General features: G+C 34.8%; 1 protein-coding gene across 1 annotated transcript; it reads right to left on the reverse strand.

The window, feature by feature from the left end:
• Positions 1-16,606: 16,606 nt before the first annotated feature.
• On the reverse strand, positions 16,607-18,354 carry LOC111406100 (60S ribosomal protein L36-2-like). The gene is made up of 4 exons (XM_023035303.1): positions 18,248-18,354; positions 17,834-17,938; positions 17,033-17,232; positions 16,607-16,824 (listed from the first exon to the last, which is right to left on the reverse strand). Exons 2-4 carry the CDS (start codon positions 17,933-17,935, stop codon positions 16,794-16,796), a joined length of 333 nt encoding a protein of 110 aa, XP_022891071.1. The 5' UTR covers positions 17,936-17,938; positions 18,248-18,354; the 3' UTR covers positions 16,607-16,793.
• Positions 18,355-21,586: the final 3,232 nt, after the last annotated feature.

The following is a 21,586-nucleotide window of genomic DNA, read 5'->3' on the forward strand; positions in this document are numbered from 1 at the left end:
TATGACATAAAAATATTTTGCATAGTTCAGATTTGTAATAATTGCACTACTCACCTCGCTTGCCAACTTTTGCATCATTGCATTTTGGATTATAGGACCAAGATATATATGATGAATCTCAAGTGTTTGAGCACGTTGAATGTGTTCTTTCATTATTGAACCAAATTCAACAATCCTTTCTATCATTTACCCAAAAATTTAAAAAAATAAAAGTAAATCATTATTCTCAACATAACGTTGTTCACAATTTCCTTGTTTCAACCTACCTGTTTGGTAAGATCAAAATCAATAGTTTGAGCTTATAAACCAACGGAAGATAACAATAATTTCTTGTTTCAATTAACTTCTGAGTTATGTAAAATATGCTATTGAAATTAAAGAAAGTTTTTTTCCGTTCTCACAAAAATAAGAAATTTTTCAAGGTTTGACTACTATGAAAAAAGTTTATACCAGTCCATTGTATAGTTCAAAATTTTAGAATTTAAAAATGTATGAAAAGCATTTTCAAAACAAATTTTCAAATGAGAAAATACATTTGTTATTTTTTCTTTACTTGTACAAATTTCCCTTTTCTAACACTAAAAAAAGTATAAACGTCAAAAAAGTAAAACCTCCACTTCCTTCGCAATGTGAATATGCACTCTCTCTACCCTCATTCTTTTTCTCTAACACGCTATGCTCACACACACATAATGATATAGATTGGAATTATCACACACACACACACACACACTCTCTCTCATTCACTCTTCTCTCACACACCAGTTTCTATCTCTCATTGTCCTGTATATACAAACAGCAATGAGCATATATACAGATGTTAAACTCGTCGACTAAAGCTCTCTAGATTTTCCATTGTGGCGGTGATTGAAGTCAATTGCGACTCCTGCCTCCTTGAGTAAAGTATGTCGGTGAAGGGCAGAAGAATATAAACTTCTAATACGTCGGTGACTCGGCGGTGTATCTTCACACAGATCTGAGTTCTAAAACCCAAAATTTGTGCATTTCTTCAATTACAGTTTTTTTTCCTCCAATAGAGAATCTGGCTCGTATGCTGGGTTTTCAGCAAAAAAATGTAAACAAAAGTTTGTTTTGGGCCCCTTTAATTGTTGGGCCCTGAGGCGACGGCCTGTTGAGACTCTCTTCAGGTCCGGCTTTGGGTCTCCCCATAGAAGGCTTGACATTTTCCTTCCGCTCTAATCCCCTTTTTTCTTTGGAAAAATGGGTGGATTCACATTCGACAGATGGGACAGCTTGTCCCTATAGTTTTCATAGGTAGAAAAGCTGGAGCTCAGTGGCTTCTTTCGCCTTCCCCAAGCGCCTCATGAAGAACATACCCAGCTTGACATATTCCTTGCTATCATGTTGTTCCACAAGAGAAATATGAGGCGTTAACACAATCCAAAAATTTGAATGGAATTACAACAACAAACAGCAAAGCGCTAAATACTCACATTTGATTGCCATTAATAATTGTGTAACAAAAACGACTCGCTTGCCAAGCACGTTTTTAAAGTACCTCCTCTCTAAGGGAAGCTCATAGATGGCCTTAACAATGGACCACTTCGATGACTCGAGCTCAAAACGGTTAACTGCAGCTAAACAAAACATAAGCTAGTAGTGCAACCTAACAAAATGTAGCAATGAACAAATGATCTTAACAAAAACAGACTCACTATACTCATGATACTAGGTTAGCATAGTTATTTATGGGACCACATCCTCGTTACTGTCTAAAGTGATCCCTCACCCAAAGCCAAGACGACTTTCAATTTTTTATTGAGGTCGGAGTGCCCTAGATGAAGAGCGATTTATACAGTACAACCCCTTACAATCCTCTTCCACTAAAGGCTCAATGCTGAAAAACGAATGATCTTAACAAAAACAGACTCACTATACTCATGATACTAGGTTAGCATAGTTATTTATGGGACCACATCCTCGTTACTGTCTAAAGTGATCCCTCACCCAAAGCCAAGACGACTTTCAATTTTTTATTGAGGTCGGAGTGCCCTAGATGAAGAGCGATTTATACAGTACAACCCCTTACAATCCTCTTCCACTAAAGGCTCAATGCTGAAAAACAGTTAAAAGACATGAGGAGGAATATTCTCACCAAGAGTGACCTCTTCCAAATAAAAAAAGCCCTTGCCAATTAGCTACATGCATTGGGCACTAACTAGGTAGGAGCTAAATTATACTGCCTAGTTTTATATCTAAAAAGGTGGTATAGAGCCAATTTCATCCCAACACGTAGAATCGACTTGCTCACGACTACACATTCCTCACTGGGAAAACAAGCTCGCTCTTCAGGCGCATCTCAATGGTTTTTGGTATCCTATATTACTCCCTAAATATCTCTAACTCACTCTCCTCCACACACATTGGCCACAAGGAAGCCCCTCACCTCACACTATAATCTATGGGACCTTCTTGCATAATCTAAGAACTATACGCCCTCCATGGCCTCCCTTATCCTCTCAATGGAAATCAACGGCGGCAAACCAACCTTGGTACAAATGAGTGTCATATCAACTTTCTTACCAGACCCCCATTTCGTATTATTCTTCGGAGATGAGGCTATTGGATGATTATGTTAGACAAGTAACATGAAGGGAGACGACGCTCTGTTATTTGCACAAGTCACGAACTAAGACGAAGGTACGAACAAAAGTACTCACCAAAAACGCAGCAAAGATAATCGAAGATCTCGATAAATTTTTCAAGCGTTTAGGAGTTTTTGCAAAGTAAAAAGGTAAGAAATGGTTATTTTTCCCCTTTTATAGGCTGCCTAAATAAAGCATCATTGTTCGATCAGCTCCAATATAATCCCGGGCGTATACCTATACTCCCATCATATACAACAAAAAACTAAAAGGCGCTTTCTAAAAATTAAATTGACGTCCTTAATCGATCCTTATACAACATGCGCCTTATAGATGCGTAACCATTGCCAGTTGTAACAAATCATCTTCACATCATAAATGCGCATGAAATATGCGTATTGAAAACCCAAAAACTGCTCTGCTGCTTATGTTGGAAACAAATGATGTTTTCAAATAATTACAACACGTGTCCCATCAATATCTACACCAGCAGGTTGGCCCTTCTTAGCAAGGGCATTGCCTCATGAAATGAATTATCATAGGCTTCATCGCATCAATAGGCTCGTCCTCCTTCACGTGGGCCTCATTTTCATGGTATTCAGCCTTATTCATAGGCTTCGTCACATCAATAGGGTCGCCCTTATCAGCAAGGACCTCGCCTTTATGGAATTTAGCCTTATCACTAGCTTCATACATCAACAAATTTATGGATCACACAACGCCACATTCCAACTTAAAAGTCCACGCATTTTATGAATAATCATACTTGGATTTCAAGGACTATAGAGCTACAATATTTTTCTTCACAAAACCAATTAACTCAACTTTTTTTTAGGCCATGCATTTTATTAATAATCATACAAAGAGTTTGAGGACTATTGTTACGCATCGTCAATAAGGCCCTCAAATATCCTACATGGCAAGCAATTGTGAGACCACGTCAAAGCACCGCGAGGCTACTTTGACTGAGGCCTTCTTGGGGATGGCCTAGCTAATATGTTTACCAACTCCATTAGCTGATCATGTGAGAAGGAACCAAGCCACAAGAGAGGCAAAGCTGTAAAGGTAATTCAGAACAAGATCTTCCAAACAATCTATGGTATATGATTGGTGTGACAAATCGCCATTGTCACTGCCACTTCCAACCCACCAGGTCAACTCTCAAGCTGCAAGCTAGGCATTTTGAATAATAATATGGTATTGGCATTTAATGCTTATGATTAATAGATGTCTCTGACAAAAGGCATTAGCCACACGGATAAAGCAATGTGTGTCTTCTTCAAACGACTCCCATTATTCTTCTTTTTCCACTATAAAAGCTCACAATTAGTGTCATTCAAAGGTAATACAAGTTTAGACTCTCAAGCTATACTTTGACATATTATTGCTTTATTTGTCACTTCCCAAAGTCAATCCCTTTTTATATTAGAGGCTCACATTTAGATCTCTCTCACACTATATATGTTAGGTTTGTAACCCAAATTAGGGTAGATCTTTTTTTTTGGAAATAAATTGCTTCTTTACTCTCATGTGAGAAAAATTGTTTTCTTATATTTCACGTGATTTTATATGGAAACATATTATTTCCTTATTCCACATTATTTTTATCTTTATGCTATGCCATGTACTTATAAATAGTGTTATCCTCTTTCAATTTTATTTAAGCAAGAATTGTTGAGTTATTGTATTTCTCTCCATATTGTCGATTAATAAAACGTCATGCTTCAGTGATTAACTCTCTTTGGTAATTTCTTTATTTTCAAATCCTGTTTCTCGTTGCAATCTTCATTACTTCATATCGCGTCATTAATCTCATTCACTACAATCCTTAGCATAGTTATTTATGGGACCACATCCTCGTTACTGTCTAAAGTGATCCCTCACCCAAAGCCAAGACGACTTTCAATTTTTTATTGAGGTCGGAGTGCCCTAGATGAAGAGCGATTTATACAGTACAACCCCTTACAATCCTCTTCCACTAAAGGCTCAATGCTGAAAAACGGTTAAAAGACATGAGGAGGAATATTCTCACCAAGAGTGACCTCTTCCAAATAAAAAAAGCCCTTGCCAATTAGCTACATGCATTGGGCACTAACTAGGTAGGAGCTAAATTATACTGCCTAGTTTTATATCTAAAAAGGTGGTATAGAGCCAATTTCATCCCAACACGTAGAATCGACTTGCTCACGACTACACATTCCTCACTGGGAAAACAAGCTCGCTCTTCAGGCGCATCTCAATGGTTTTTGGTATCCTATATTACTCCCTAAATATCTCTAACTCACTCTCCTCCACACACATTGGCCACAAGGAAGCCCCTCACCTCACACTATAATCTATGGGACCTTCTTGCATAATCTAAGAACTATACGCCCTCCATGGCCTCCCTTATCCTCTCAATGGAAATCAACGGCGGCAAACCAACCTTGGTACAAATGAGTGTCATATCAACTTTCTTACCAGACCCCCATTTCGTATTATTCTTCGGAGATGAGGCTATTGGATGATTATGTTAGACAAGTAACATGAAGGGAGACGACGCTCTGTTATTTGCACAAGTCACGAACTAAGACGAAGGTACGAACGAAAGTACTCACCAAAAACGCAGCAAAGATAATCGAAGATCTCGATAAATTTTTCAAGCGTTTAGGAGTTTTTGCAAAGTAAAAAGGTAAGAAATGGTTATTTTTCCCCTTTTATAGGCTGCCTAAATAAAGCATCATTGTTCGATCAGCTCCAATATAATCCCGGGCGTATACCTATACTCCCATCATATACAACAAAAAACTAAAAGGCGCTTTCTAAAAATTAAATTGACGTCCCTAATCGATCCTTATACAACATGCGCCTTATAGATGCGTAACCATTGCCAGTTGTAACAAATCATCTTCACATCATAAATGCGCATGAAATATGCGTATTGAAAACCCAAAAACTGCTCTGCTGCTTATGTTGGAAACAAATGATGTTTTCAAATAATTACAACACGTGTCCCATCAATATCTACACCAGCAGGTTGGCCCTTCTTAGCAAGGGCATTGCCTCATGAAATGAATTATCATAGGCTTCATCGCATCAATAGGCTCGTCCTCCTTCACGTGGGCCTCATTTTCATGGTATTCAGCCTTATTCATAGGCTTCGTCACATCAATAGGGTCGCCCTTATCAGCAAGGACCTCGCCTTTATGGAATTTAGCCTTATCACTAGCTTCATACATCAACAAATTTATGGATCACACAACGCCACATTCCAACTTAAAAGTCCACGCATTTTATGAATAATCATACTTGGATTTCAAGGACTATAGAGCTACAATATTTTTCTTCACAAAACCAATTAACTCAACTTTTTTTTAGGCCATGCATTTTATTAATAATCATACAAAGAGTTTGAGGACTATTGTTACGCATCGTCAATAAGGCCCTCAAATATCCTACATGGCAAGCAATTGTGAGACCACGTCAAAGCACCGCGAGGCTACTTTGACTGAGGCCTTCTTGGGGATGGCCTAGCTAATATGTCTACCAACTCCATTAGCTGATCATGTGAGAAGGAACCAAGCCACAAGAGAGGCAAAGCTGTAAAGGTAATTCAGAACAAGATCTTCCAAACAATCTATGGTATATGATTGGTGTGACAAATCGCCATTGTCACTGCCACTTCCAACCCACCAGGTCAACTCTCAAGCTGCAAGCTAGGCATTTTGAATAATAATATGGTATTGGCATTTAATGCTTATGATTAATAGATGTCTCTGACAAAAGGCATTAGCCACACGGATAAAGCAATGTGTGTCTTCTTCAAACGACTCCCATTATTCTTCTTTTTCCACTATAAAAGCTCACAATTAGTGTCATTCAAAGGTAATACAAGTTTAGACTCTCAAGCTATACTTTGACATATTATTGCTTTATTTGTCACTTCCCAAAGTCAATCCCTTTTTATATTAGAGGCTCACATTTAGAGCTCTCTCACACTATATATGTTAGGTTTGTAACCCAAATTAGGGTAGATTTTTTTTTTTGGAAATAAATTGCTTCTTTACTCTCATGTGAGAAAAATTGTTTTCTTATATTTCACGTGATTTTATATGGAAACATATTATTTCCTTATTCCACATTATTTTTATCTTTATGCTATGCCATGTACTTATAAATAGTGTTCTCCTCTTTCAATTTTATTTAAGCAAGAATTGTTGAGTTATTGTATTTCTCTCCATATTGTCGATTAATAAAACGTCATGCTTCAGTGATTAACTCTCTTTGATAATTTCTTTATTTTCAAATCCTGTTTCTCGTTGCAATCTTCATTACTTCATATCGCGTCATTAATCTCATTCACTACAATCCTTTCGGGTCCAACAAGTGGTATCAAAGCTTAGTTCTTCTTCTGAGGATTGGTTCAGGTTTTTCAGATATGACTTCCATGATGTATGATGTTCAACTGTTGGATCACAATACAAGGTTTTCTTTGTGGCAAGTAAAGATGAGGGCTATTCTCGTGCAGTTGGATTTGGATGATGCACTACTGGGCTTTGAAAAGATGCCAGCTAATTGGACAACAGAGAGATCAGAAGACTTTGTCGTTGATTCATCTTCATTTATCCAACAATATTCTGCAGGATGTCTTGAAGGAGAAAACAACAGCTGCTTTGTGGTTGAAATTGGAGCAGTTATGTATAACCAAAAGTCTTAGCAGAAAATTGGCTCTAAAGCAGAAGCTATATTTCCATTGCATGGCGGAAGGAGAGTCGTTGGAAGACTATATTGCCGTGTTTAAGGAAATTGTCATAGATTTGAAAACGTTTGAGGTTAAGTACGATGAAAAAGATCTTGCCTTGATTCTGTTATGTTTGTTGTCTGACTCTTATGCGTCGTTTCGAGACACTATTTTATATAGTTGGGATACTTTGATCATAGACAACGTCTATGATGCTTTGCATTCAAAGGAGAAGTGGAAGCATTTGGTTGGAGCAACATCGAGGGATGATGAAGCTCTTGTATCTTATGGTAGTCGACGGAGAGGCAGATCGAAGAATAACAGCAATTTGTTTTGCTTTTACTGCAGACATAATGGACATATTCGGAAGGATTGTGATAAATTGCAGGCTAAAAGTGATTTAACTGCAAATCGTGGAGTGCAACCTTTGACTTCAGATGAAACAAATGCAGTTGAGGATTTTTCAGACGACGGAGATATGATGTTGATTGTGGTATCTGACATGGAATCTAGGCCTAACGAGGAATGGATTCTCGATTCGACATCTTCGCATCATATGTGTTCCAATCGAAATTTCTTTCAGACATATAAAGCTATCAAGTAAGGTGGAGTTGTGATGGGAAACAACCAGTCTTGTCATGTTGATGGAATCTGTTGAGTCAGATTAAGATTGCGAAATGGGACAGTCATAACAATTGATTAGGTTCAACATATTCCAGACCTGAAAGAAATCTCATCTCACTTAGTACTCTGAATGCAAAAGGGTATAAATTCTTAAGTGGAGATGGAGTTTTCGAGGGACAAAAAAAGTCTCAGTTGTACATCTTGTAGGGAAGCGCAGTACCAGTTAAGAGACATCGGGACAAATTCAGTACCATGGTAGACATTCAGTTTGGTACAGTACCTCTTGTGACGGGCTCTGGATCAGTTCAGAACATTGCTCAGAAGAGTATTGGTGATTTCGTTTTGCCACCAATTTCAGTGGATACACTGTGTTTATTTGCTAGGGTTGGACTCATGGATCGTAGGTACCGTGGTGTCAATAATGTTTGGGATGCTTTTGGGGACATTGAAGGCAAGAGTTCTAGCAATGGGTCTTCTGATCTAGCATGTGGTATGGTTTCTGCTACAAGGTGTGCTTCGACCTTGTTTGGTCAACAGTAATTCCTCGGTGAAATTTTGCGAACCCAGGATTTGGGTTCAAGTGTCACTTGTGGACACCTTGTAGAGGATGACGGTTTGGTTTGAAGAGTTTTGGTTATTGTGTTGAGGAGATTGACTATTTCGATGAAGACGGATTTGAAATCTTGATGTTTCGTTCGTTGCACCAGAATTTGGGTCAAAGTGGAGATTGTTGGGTTTGCGACCCAAATTAAAGTAGATTTTTTTTTTTGGGAAATAAATTGTTTCCTTATTTCATGTGAGAAAAATTATTTCCTTATATTTCACGTAAATTTTTGTGGAAACATATTATTTCCTTATTCCACATTATTTTCAGTTTTGTTTAAGTAAGAATTGTTTAGTTATTGTATTTCTCCATATTGTCGATTAATAAAACGTCGTGCTTCTGCGATTAACTCTCTTTGTTAATTTCTTTACTTTCAAATTTTGTTTCTCGTTGCGATCTTCATTATTTTATATCACGTCATTAATCTCATTCACTACAATCCTTTCTTGTACAAGAATATATTCATTTTCCCAACGGACATGATCGTCAGAGTGCTCACGGCCAACTCCACCTCATCGAAGAAGGCCACGTATAGCTAACGATTTGTCCATATGTATAAGAATTAGGCTTGCATGAAAGTAAGAGGCCTTAGGATCTATTGGCCACATTGGAGGTACACATTTTGGAGTTAACAGTAGTGATGGTCCCGACTAGAAATTAGAAAGAGAAAAAAGTTATATGTAAAAAAAATTATTTATTTATGTCATTTTACTTGGAACCATGTTAATAAATAGAAAAATAATTAAAATTGTCGCGTAAAAATATTCCAAATGCGTGAATGATATTTCTTTTAAACCTTTATTCGAAATGATTCTCATAAAAAAATTCGATTTAATAGCTAATTAAAAGAGAAAAAAATGTGAGAAAGATTAGAACCAAACATATTACTTTATTATTATGTATGATTTTTATCAGAAAGCAGAACTTTTGATGTGTCACATAAGAGACAAGTAATGACTTGTAAGCAAAAATCAAAATAAAATCTACATTTTTGTAAAAGTTGTGCTTAAAATCTAATTAGATTTAACTTTTTTGGTAGATGAAATGATAAAATAAATAAATAAATAATTAATAATATTTTTGAAATCTGGTAAAAAAACAAATTAATATGAAACAATTAGTAGTTAGGACATACATAACAAAAGCATGTTTGGCTAAGCCTATGAAATGGAAAAGTAAATTTATTTCCTAAAACCCTGTAAATTATCCCTCTACGCTGTTCAATTTCTCGATCAAAATTCAAAAAATTTCTATTGCTGTTGTGAAATCTTCTAATTTGTTACAGTAATCTCCCTGGAGCTTCCAGTTTGGAAATTTCGGAATATGATCGCCTTTGCTACCACGACATTGTGGTGTCCGAGCTTGTTTCGGCTCAAATTAGCACTCATTTGCCAGAGATCTCTGGTGGCGGCTCCGAGAGCTTACTCAACTGCGAGCAGCCAGGGTTCTTCTTGTTGCTGGACTCACTTTTGCTGCGTTATCTACAAGAAAGCGAAGTGCTTCTATTGGAATTTGCTGGATAATTTTTATAGCTGATAATTGAAAAAGTCTGCAATTAGTGCGATGACTAGTCACAATTTTTCAAACACAAATGGTACATATCGAAGAGTTGTGTTGTTTCCGATTGGATGTGATTTCAAAAAAAATATATGTTATGAAGAGTAGTGATCATTTAATACAGTTTAATTTAGACCATTAAATATGAAAATATGTGATCTAATGATCACGCTAATTTATATCAACAATTCCAAAAAGACACTTAAAAATTTATCAATATGGATCCCTAATTCCATATTTCATATACCAAATCAATTTTTAAAAATGAAAATTTATAAATTCTCTCCCCTATTCAAAGTATTATGTGGTTTTTATTTTGTTGAAATTAAATTACATTTGTAATATTTTCAAAAATAAAAATTTCTTTCGAACAATTTGAGTTCATGTCTATTTAGTTCGTAAACAACACTGTTAACAATTTGATTTGTCTAGTAAAATTAATATTGAGTTATATTACTATTAAAAGAAGCGTTGTCTCGACCGCAAAACTTACTTCATTTCATCTTCCTCTATTTTCTTTGCATTAGTAATTCATAATTTGACCTTATTTTCATGCATATATCTTGATTTCAATAATTCAAAACTCCATGTTAAGTTTTAGGCCCGATTATTGTCAATCATAATTATTATTACTTTGCAAACCAAAATTTCATAAAGGATTGTTTAAAAGTTTATATTCTTGTAAAATTGTATTACGGAATTGAAGTCATTGTAAATTTCAATTTTGTCCTAATTTATCTTATAAATAGAAAATTGTTCTTAAACTTTATAATTATCATCAAAAAGAGATAAAGAGAGGTTAGAGAAAATAGGTATGCAATTACAGTGAATTATTGTGGAGAAGAGAGAGGGTGTATAAATCTAGCATGTTCTTAAGAATTTATTTTTCTTTCTTTAAATTAATTGCTCTCGGTGAAATATAATTAGAGTTTTTAAGTCTCATCAATTAGTATCATGGCTTTTGATTTTGATTGAGGGTAATGACTGGCAAAGAAGGAATGTTGCTGGAGATCTGCAAGTTTTGATGATATGAATTTTGTATCTTGGAGGATGCAGATCGAGGATTATCTGTGCAGTAAAAAAACTCCATCATCCTCTTTCGAATGATAAGTCAAAAGGAATGAAGGATGATGAATGGAAACTTCTTGACCGTTAGGTACTAAGGATTATTCGATTGACACTATCGAAGAACGTTGTGACAACGTGACAACAAATTTGATGAAGGTATTGTTCGATATGTATAAGAAGCTATCTATGTGTAACAAGGTACATCTGATGAAAAAATTATTTAATTTAAAGATAGCTGAAGGCGCTCCAGCAATAGAACATTTCAATAAAATGAATACAATTGTCAATCAATTAGTCTCAGTTGAGATTAAATTAGTCTACAAGAGCTGCAGTCAATAACTCTAAAAAGAAACGCAAAACTGAAATTTTGTGACGCAGGTGATACTATCTTTGCTGAGGAAATTCGTAGAAGAGACTATGGAGAAGTCACAATATTGAGTTCTGCTCTTAATATTGAGAATAGGGGAAGGGGTTTTTTTTTTAAAAAAAAAAAAAAAAATTCAATAAAGGCAACGTTGGGAAGTTGAGAAATGGTAGAAGCAAGTCTAAATCTGAAAAGAATGTGGTATGCTAAAACTGTGAGAAAACTGGCCAGATGAAGAATTGCAGAGTACCAAAGAAGAAGAAAGAAAAGAAAAAAGACATTGCTAATGCAGTGACTGAAGAACAAGATGTTTCACTTTTGTCGGTTTACAGTCCTAGACATTCTTAGGTGATGGATTCAAAAGCTTTTTTCATCCCATTGCATATTATGAGATTATGGCGAACTACGTCATCGAAATTTTTTTGAAAGATATGTCTAACTGATGAAGAACCTATGAATATTTTCGGTATTGGTGATATCAGCTTAAAAACATCATACGGGTCTGTATAAAAAATTCATAACGTGAATTGACAATGGTTTAATTGAGGAAGCAGAAACGGGTCTTAAATGGTTAGCTGCAGGAGAGCACTTTTTCGGTTGAAGAAACCATTGGAAGGTCAGAGAACTTGGTGAAAAAGCTTAATGGTAAGAAAGGGAAATCCAAAGATACAATAAACGAAATCATCCAACAGGCTGTGTTAAAAGAGATCTCAAAAATGGCCAGGCGGGCAGTAGGCCTAAAAGATGCCACCAAATCGAAGGCATTTGGCCCTTTAAAGAGAATGGAGTGAAGCTCAAAAGCTACTTTAGCTGTCAAGGAAGTTTGAGCAACTCGTAGAAATTGAAAAGAAAGGGTCAAGAGATTATACCAACGGTTTCAATACATGGAATTGTGCACTGCATATCTGAACCAGTGAAGTTGATCTCCTACCATTAGTGAGTAAGATAAAAACTTCCCACTGTTTTATATAACAAGAGAACCTTACTTGTGACTCTTAGCCATGAGAAATTTTTATGCCATCCACTGAGACAAGATCAGGCTGTCTGAACCAGGGGCTTTTGACAGTTTTTTTGGTGCCTATACATTTTGCATCTACCAAAATGGGCAGTAGGAAAAAATTGCATTAGACAGTTGTAGCAACCATAAATTTATTGCTGACTAGGTATCTTGGAGGAATTGAAGATCTTTAAGCTAAGATGGTTGTAAAATGAGATTCATTGTCACTGTTTCGCGACTGGAGTGGGGATTACTAGATAGATTACTAGTTCTCACTCTAATGGGGTTCTGCAAATTGCAACATGAAAAACCACTCGAGCTTCACAATTAGCTAGTGGCGATTAACTTCACTACACATGACAACATCTCATGTCCCCATCCATATAAATTTTCTATCCTGTTTATCGGAATAACCCCTAACAAAAGCAAGTATTACGATTCAAATGAGAGAAACTCATAACCTAAGCTGGGGATCACACATCAGTCTTTGATTCTCTTATCCAGAGCCAACAAGATCAAGATGAAATCAAAATCTAATTAGATTTAACTTTTTTGGTAGATGAAATGATAAAATAAATAAATAAATAATTAATAATATTTTTGAAATCTGGTAAAAAAACAAATTAATATGAAACAATTAGTAGTTAGGACATACATAACAAAAGCATGTTTGGCTAAGCCTATGAAATGGAAAAGTAAATTTATTTCCTAAAACCCTGTAAATTATCCCTCTACGCTGTTCAATTTCTCGATCAAAATTCAAAAAATTTCTATTGCTGTTGTGAAATCTTCTAATTTGTTACAGTAATCTCCCTGGAGCTTCCAGTTTGGAAATTTCGGAATATGATCGCCTTTGCTACCACGACATTGTGGTGTCCGAGCTTGTTTCGGCTCAAATTAGCACTCATTTGCCAGAGATCTCTGGTGGCGGCTCCGAGAGCTTACTCAACTGCGAGCAGCCAGGGTTCTTCTTGTTGCTGGACTCACTTTTGCTGCGTTATCTACAAGAAAGCGAAGTGCTTCTATTGGAATTTGCTGGATAATTTTTATAGCTGATAATTGAAAAAGTCTGCAATTAGTGCGATGACTAGTCACAATTTTTCAAACACAAATGGTACATATCGAAGAGTTGTGTTGTTTCCGATTGGATGTGATTTCAAAAAAAATATATGTTATGAAGAGTCGTGATCATTTAATACAGTTTAATTTAGACCATTAAATATGAAAATATGTGATCTAATGATCACGCTAATTTATATCAACAATTCCAAAAAGACACTTAAAAATTTATAAATATGGATCCCTAATTCCATATTTCATATACCAAATCAATTTTTAAAAATGAAAATTTATAAATTCTCTCCCCTATTCAAAGTATTATGTGGTTTTTATTTTGTTGAAATTAAATTACATTTGTAATATTTTCAAAAATAAAAATTTCTTTCGAACAATTTGAGTTCATGTCTATTTAGTTCGTAAACAACACTGTTAACAATTTGATTTGTCTAGTAAAATTAATATTGAGTTATATTACTATTAAAAGAAGCGTTGTCTCGACCGCAAAACTTACTTCATTTCATCTTCCTCTATTTTCTTTGCATTAGTAATTCATAATTTGACCTTATTTTCATGCATATATCTTGATTTCAATAATTCAAAACTCCATGTTAAGTTTTAGGCCCGATTATTGTCAATCATAATTATTATTACTTTGCAAACCAAAATTTCATAAAGGATTGTTTAAAAGTTTATATTCTTGTAAAATTGTATTACGGAATTGAAGTCATTGTAAATTTCAATTTTGTCCTAATTTATCTTATAAATAGAAAATTGTTCTTAAACTTTATAATTATCATCAAAAAGAGATAAAGAGAGGTTAGAGAAAATAGGTATGCAATTACAGTGAATTATTGTGGAGAAGAGAGAGGGTGTATAAATCTAGCATGTTCTTAAGAATTTATTTTTCTTTCTTTAAATTAATTGCTCTCGGTGAAATATAATTAGAGTTTTTAAGTCTCATCAATTAGTATCATGGCTTTTGATTTTGATTGAGGGTAATGACTGGCAAAGAAGGAATGTTGCTGGAGATCTGCAAGTTTTGATGATATGAATTTTGTATCTTGGAGGATGCAGATCGAGGATTATCTGTGCAGTAAAAAAACTCCATCATCCTCTTTCGAATGATAAGTCAAAAGGAATGAAGGATGATGAATGGAAACTTCTTGACCGTTAGGTACTAAGGATTATTCGATTGACACTATCGAAGAACGTTGTGACAACGTGACAACAAATTTGATGAAGGTATTGTTCGATATGTATAAGAAGCTATCTATGTGTAACAAGGTACATCTGATGAAAAAATTATTTAATTTAAAGATAGCTGAAGGCGCTCCAGCAATAGAACATTTCAATAAAATGAATACAATTGTCAATCAATTAGTCTCAGTTGAGATTAAATTAGTCTACAAGAGCTGCAGTCAATAACTCTAAAAAGAAACGCAAAACTGAAATTTTGTGACGCAGGTGATACTATCTTTGCTGAGGAAATTCGTAGAAGAGACTATGGAGAAGTCACAATATTGAGTTCTGCTCTTAATATTGAGAATAGGGGAAGGGGTTTTTTTTTTAAAAAAAAAAAAAAAAATTCAATAAAGGCAACGTTGGGAAGTTGAGAAATGGTAGAAGCAAGTCTAAATCTGAAAAGAATGTGGTATGCTAAAACTGTGAGAAAACTGGCCAGATGAAGAATTGCAGAGTACCAAAGAAGAAGAAAGAAAAGAAAAAAGACATTGCTAATGCAGTGACTGAAGAACAAGATGTTTCACTTTTGTCGGTTTACAGTCCTAGACATTCTTAGGTGATGGATTCAAAAGCTTTTTTCATCCCATTGCATATTATGAGATTATGGCGAACTACGTCATCGAAATTTTTTTGAAAGATATGTCTAACTGATGAAGAACCTATGAATATTTTCGGTATTGAACATCATACGGGTCTGTATAAAAAATTCATAACGTGAATTGACAATGGTTTAATTGAGGAAGCAGAAACGGGTCTTAAATGGTTAGCTGCAGGAGAGCACTTTTTCGGTTGAAGAAACCATTGGAAGGTCAGAGAACTTGGTGAAAAAGCTTAATGGTAAGAAAGGGAAATCCAAAGATACAATAAACGAAATCATCCAACAGGCTGTGTTAAAAGAGATCTCAAAAATGGCCAGGCGGGCAGTAGGCCTAAAAGATGCCACCAAATCGAAGGCATTTGGCCCTTTAAAGAGAATGGAGTGAAGCTCAAAAGCTACTTTAGCTGTCAAGGAAGTTTGAGCAACTCGTAGAAATTGAAAAGAAAGGGTCAAGAGATTATACCAACGGTTTCAATACATGGAATTGTGCACTGCATATCTGAACCAGTGAAGTTGATCTCCTACCATTAGTGAGTAAGATAAAAACTTCCCACTGTTTTATATAACAAGAGAACCTTACTTGTGACTCTTAGCCATGAGAAATTTTTATGCCATCCACTGAGACAAGATCAGGCTGTCTGAACCAGGGGCTTTTGACAGTTTTTTTGGTGCCTATACATTTTGAATCTACCAAAATGGGCAGTAGGAAAAAATTGCATTAGACAGTTGTAGCAACCATAAATTTATTGCTGACTAGGTATCTTGGAGGAATTGAAGATCTTTAAGCTAAGATGGTTGTAAAATGAGATTCATTGTCACTGTTTCGCGACTGGAGTGGGGATTACTAGATAGATTACTAGTTCTCACTCTAATGGGGTTCTGCAAATTGCAACATGAAAAACCACTCGAGCTTCACAATTAGCTAGTGGCGATTAACTTCACTACACATGACAACATCTCATGTCCCCATCCATATAAATTTTCTATCCTGTTTATCGGAATAACCCCTAACAAAAGCAAGTATTACGATTCAAATGAGAGAAACTCATAACCTAAGCTGGGGATCACACATCAGTCTTTGATTCTCTTATCCAGAGCCAACAAGCTCAAGATGAAATCAGGAGGAAACTGGGAATTTGCCTACTTAGACAGGTTGGGCACAAAAAATTCACTAATAAAATAACCAAAGATGTGATAATACCAACATAAAATCAATTTCTGACAATAATTTTGTGTTCTAAAAAACAAAATAGATTGAAAGCTAAATGAAACAGTATTAACTAATCCAGAGCAAACACAACCACCCAAATTTTTGATTTTCACTCTGACAACAGAGAGACTAAGAAACAAGACTTCACTTCTTCTTTTCTCCACCTCCAGCAGCCCTACATAAATTTACCAAATGATATAGCAGTTAGAAACCATCAAGTCTCAACAAGTCATTTTAAAGACCACGCTGGAAACTCAGAAATAAATTGAATACCTCTCAATCCACTACAAGTAAATACTTGTTGAAATTTCTCAATTTAAAGATGAAAAATATATAGAAGGATGATGAATTTCAAAGGAAATAATGTCATTTGAGACGATTACCTCATTTTCCGAAGAACGCTAGACATCTCTTCTCTCTTCTTCTTGGCCCTCTTGTGGGTGCCCAACTTTCTCTTCGCTACCTTCAAAGCACGCTTGTCCTTGCCAACTTTAAGCAGCTCAGTAATTCTCTTCTCATATGGTGCAAACCCAGCAACTTCCCGGATAAGGCTCCTTGCAAAGTGCACTCTCTTGCTCGTTTTCTGAGTCCATCAATAACAAAAAAGGAAATAGAATTAAAAACCACATACATTGCGGATGAGAAGTTACATCTTAACCACATGTCATGTTGCATCTTCGATCAACTAATATAAGACTGGATACTATAAATTTTAGCTGAAAACCTTAAAACAATAATCTACTTGTTAAGTACTCTGTATTCACAGAACTCATTTGGTATACGGTCGTTAACAACTGTTTGTATGCCAACATAACCCTATAATTAAATTTCCCAGACTTTGGTTTATACCCTGCCCATACGTCATTTCCTTTTCTAGTATCTTACACAGAAACGATCCATAATAAGAATTTGAATTATTTGAATCAAGAGCATGTTTGGCTAAGCTCAGATGAAGTACCGATGTCTCCGTACATGTTTGGATAATTTCCCATTTCAAATTTTCACCAGTAAAAGAAATTTATTTTAAAACTTTGAAAACTTAATTACCTATAAAAAATAAAATAAACCCTTCAAATTCAGCCAAACATGCTTTAACTCATATGGAACTTCATCTACTTGAACTAGCCAAAAGACATTTAGAAAAAGCAAAATGAACTAGCCAAAATGGCATAGATAAAACTTACCCCTTTCCTAGCCGAGGGGCGGGGAGCTAATTCCTTCGGGGTCACGACATGGCCTTTGTTCAGGCCGACAAATAAGCCAGTATGTGGCTGCTTTGGAGACATTACCTATATGACAACAACATACACAATTATGCACAATAACATTTTTTTTCTCAAAAATTCCAGCAAAAAATCATACCATTAACTGAGCTGCCCCTAAACATTTACATACGTCCAGAAGATGATATATTTCACAGAAATGATTCTTACTAAAAACAAACTGCGTTTTTAAATCTAACCCACGTGAATTATGTTCACAAGTACAGAGATAAAAATATAGATACATACATACATACAAACTAAAAGAAATACGAGACCAAACGAGTGGATTTACGTAAGCGTCGTATGTTTCAATCATGCTCATTCAGGTTTTACCTTTTCTTCGATCTGTCAGATCTGATGCTGGAATCTGAGGCGGAGGCGAGCACAGAACTAGGGTTTTACGGAAGTGGAACCTCTTATAGTAAAATGGGAATGAGAAGATGTTTGAGATACCAAAAATTTCACTAGGGTAGAATTGTCATTTCGATTCTTATTTTCAATAAACGTCGTCGTTTGTCGAAGAAGTTCGAGAATGTTGGGGGATGGTAGTTAATGCCTCGTTTGCCATAGAAGAAATTATTGAAAATAATTTACCTTCCTTGCACAAGAATGAAAATTGATCCACACATAATTCGCACTAACTCCTGATCTTCCATTAAAAAGTTGAGTTGATTCAATGTTCAATCTTTCATTTAAATTTTCACAATTCATATCACTTATCACTTATCGTCACATTTCAATCATTAATTTCATTTATCCTTACTTTTTGTCTATCGAATTTACTACAATACTTCTCTATGATCTATTTATAAATCTGTCAAATGGAGCCTTAGCCATCACTTGTCAGTTATATTATATCTCACCTTCAAAACATAATCACCATGTGGTGGAGAAAAATTTTGATGGGGCAGTCGCATCAGTTGAAACATGGTTAATTTCATCATCAATATTTTGATCATAATAAACAAGATTAATATTATTTATAATAATTTATTTTGAGTAATGATAGCTCAATGTTAAAATCAATTAAGCACTAAGTACTCAACTCAAATCATTCGAGACGAAGAAATATCAAGAGCACGAGAGAAAGCATCAAAGAAAGAGGTCAAGATCGAAATCACACATTCAAGAATTTAAGAGCCAAACTTAGGAGGAATATCAAAAACTTGATTTCTTAGGTAAAATGTAAAGGTACTAACACTTTGATATTTGACAATCAATGGCTAAGCTCAAAATCCTTATGTGCATTAAAAACAATTTTTGTCCATTAAAAGTTATTCCAATGCAACGTTTTGATCAAATATAAAAATGACTTTTAAAAGTAGTATTTGGACTTTAAAAAACATTTTTATCATTAAAAAGTTAGTTAAAAATATTTTTTAAAGGTCCATGCACTTCAAAACTTTCAAGTCAAAATAAATGGGGTCAAAATGTAAAAAGATAGTGCTACAATGGCGGTCAACCGCCCAGAGAGGCTATTTACCGGACCCCTCTAACGATCTGAAATTTGACCATTCCGACTTCTAATTTTTGTTGTACAAATGGCTATGTTGATCTTCCGGACAAGAGGAGGTCAATAGGACTTGTCTTCCTCAAATACAGATTTTTTTTTATTTTTTTTTTAAACTCTATAAATATCTACACCCTTTCCATTTTTCGTAAGATTTTTCAGTGTATCAATGTGAGATTTTTTGTTTTAAAAATTTTTTGACTTTCCTTTGCATTCATTATATTTATTTCTTCATATTAAAATTTTTATTAATCTAAAGTCTTTAATTATTATATTCATCAAAGTTTTTTATCTCTCATTTTTTACTTAACTTATTTCTATCATTCATAGAGGAGAGAAATATTTTGAAGAAAAGTTTTGAACTTATATTATATCATTTCTACTACTTCATATTGAAAACTTCGATTGATTGAATTAAACTTGCAAATCATTTTATTCATCAAAATTTATCCTCTCTTTCTTGGTACTTAATTTGTTATAATCATTTATTAAAAGAGAGAGAAGATAACTTATATTGAATTTATTTATTCTTCATCTTCTCATTAAATTACTTTGACTGATTGAATCTAATTTTTAATTATCATATCCATCAAAGTATTTCATCTAATATTTGAGCTACCATTTATTGTTATTCATTGAAATGTTAGTCCCTCTTTGTAATTAAACTTATTTGTATTATTTATCAAGAGAGGATTTGGTTATAAAATCACTTTGATAAAGTGTGGGTCATGTTGAGTTTCCGAAAAGCTCAATATTGTGTAAGAAACGATATTTTATGTTGTAAGTCACTGTGTGGATCATATTGAGGTTCCGTAAAGCTCAATAATATGAGTCATGTTGAGGTCTCATAAAACTCAACTTTGTAAATGATTGGTGCTTCTTGTTTGTAAGTCATTGGAAACATTATAAAGAGTTGGATTGTAACATAAGTCAATCAACATAGCTCGTGCTGAAGAGCTTGGTAATGAAGAAAGTAGATCATTGTTTTGAATCAAACCTCTCAATCATATCGTTTGTATTCTTTCTCCTTTTTACATATCGCTTTTATATTTGTGCTTATTATTTGAATTTATCAATTCAGTCATTACTTACTTCCTTATTTGTGTTTAATTGACATGTTTGCTATCATATTGATTTATATTTAGAATTAATTTTCAAAAAGTTTTTAAAAACCAATTTACCCACTGCTTAGTTAGTCATTCCTGAGCTTTCAATATCATCCTACGTAGTGCGATCGTCAAATGGAGAACCACCACCTCATCGGTGGCCACCCTCACCCATGAGTTGAGGCTACGACCATCCCATCGAAATTTTTCTCCATGTGGCGCTGTCAAAATGGTAGTGATAGGGTTATAATTAATATCTTTACGTTGGTTAAATGAAGTTCCTTTCCTTTTTTTATCACACTTTTATGACATGGCATATTGATAAGTTTGCATGTTATGCAATAATTATGTAGAAGATTTTTTGCTATCTTCTTCTTTCCTTCTGTGAATTGATAGGGTCTGACTGGCTCATTAAGAAATATGCGGGTCTTATTAGCTAAATGTTGGTAGAGCAGGACTACTTGAAGATAGAGACGATAACTAGATCCTATCCTTAGCAGAGTGGATTCTCTCCTGAAGGAGCTGGCTAACTCAAGATAAATAGCTAAAAGTTTTAAAAAGAAGTACGATGATTGTATTATTATTTTATAAACAAAAGAAAATGAGCATCGATCGTATTCTGATTGCATGATTATCAATTAATTAATTTTAATCACTTTAGGATACGATACGAGGCGGGCTAATGATATATGAATCTTTGAAGTTCATGATAAATTAAAATTTTAATGGTCTAATCGAACTTTTTCTGGAAGTTCAGTGACGGTAGATGAAAAATACCTTTCAAATTTGAGGTTAGTTGTAGTTGAGACGAATTAACTATCTGGTGAATGGTGAAACTGATACAGGAGGATTCGGGTCGGAGTGATGCTGATTTGTCAGATAGCACGATGATGGCGATGAGGTACCATGAGATGGTGGATCGGCGCAAAGATGGGAAGTGGGAAGTGAATCGCAATTATTTCTTTGATTGGGGGAATTTAACACGTCTTTGGTAATTTGGCCATAATTTTGGTTACGGTTATCAGAATCGTTATTATGACCCCAATCCTGAAAGCT

This window comes from Olea europaea, chromosome 12 (genome assembly GCF_002742605.1).
Source record: "Olea europaea var. sylvestris chromosome 12, O_europaea_v1, whole genome shotgun sequence".
In the NCBI taxonomy this organism is placed as follows: Eukaryota; Viridiplantae; Streptophyta; class Magnoliopsida; order Lamiales; family Oleaceae; genus Olea; species Olea europaea.

Excerpts from the sequence above, each read along its gene's own strand:
- LOC111406100 (XM_023035303.1), bottom strand. The coding sequence starts at position 17,935 with ATGTCTCCAAAGCAGCCACATACTGGCTTATTTGTCGGCCTGAACAAA. Across the intron at positions 17,233-17,833 it reads GCCCCTCGGCTAGGAAAGGG|AAAACGAGCAAGAGAGTGCA; the intron begins GTAAGTTTTATC and ends TGATGGACTCAG. Across the intron at positions 16,825-17,032 it reads AGCGTTCTTCGGAAAATGAG|GGCTGCTGGAGGTGGAGAAA; the intron begins GTAATCGTCTCA and ends AAATTTATGTAG.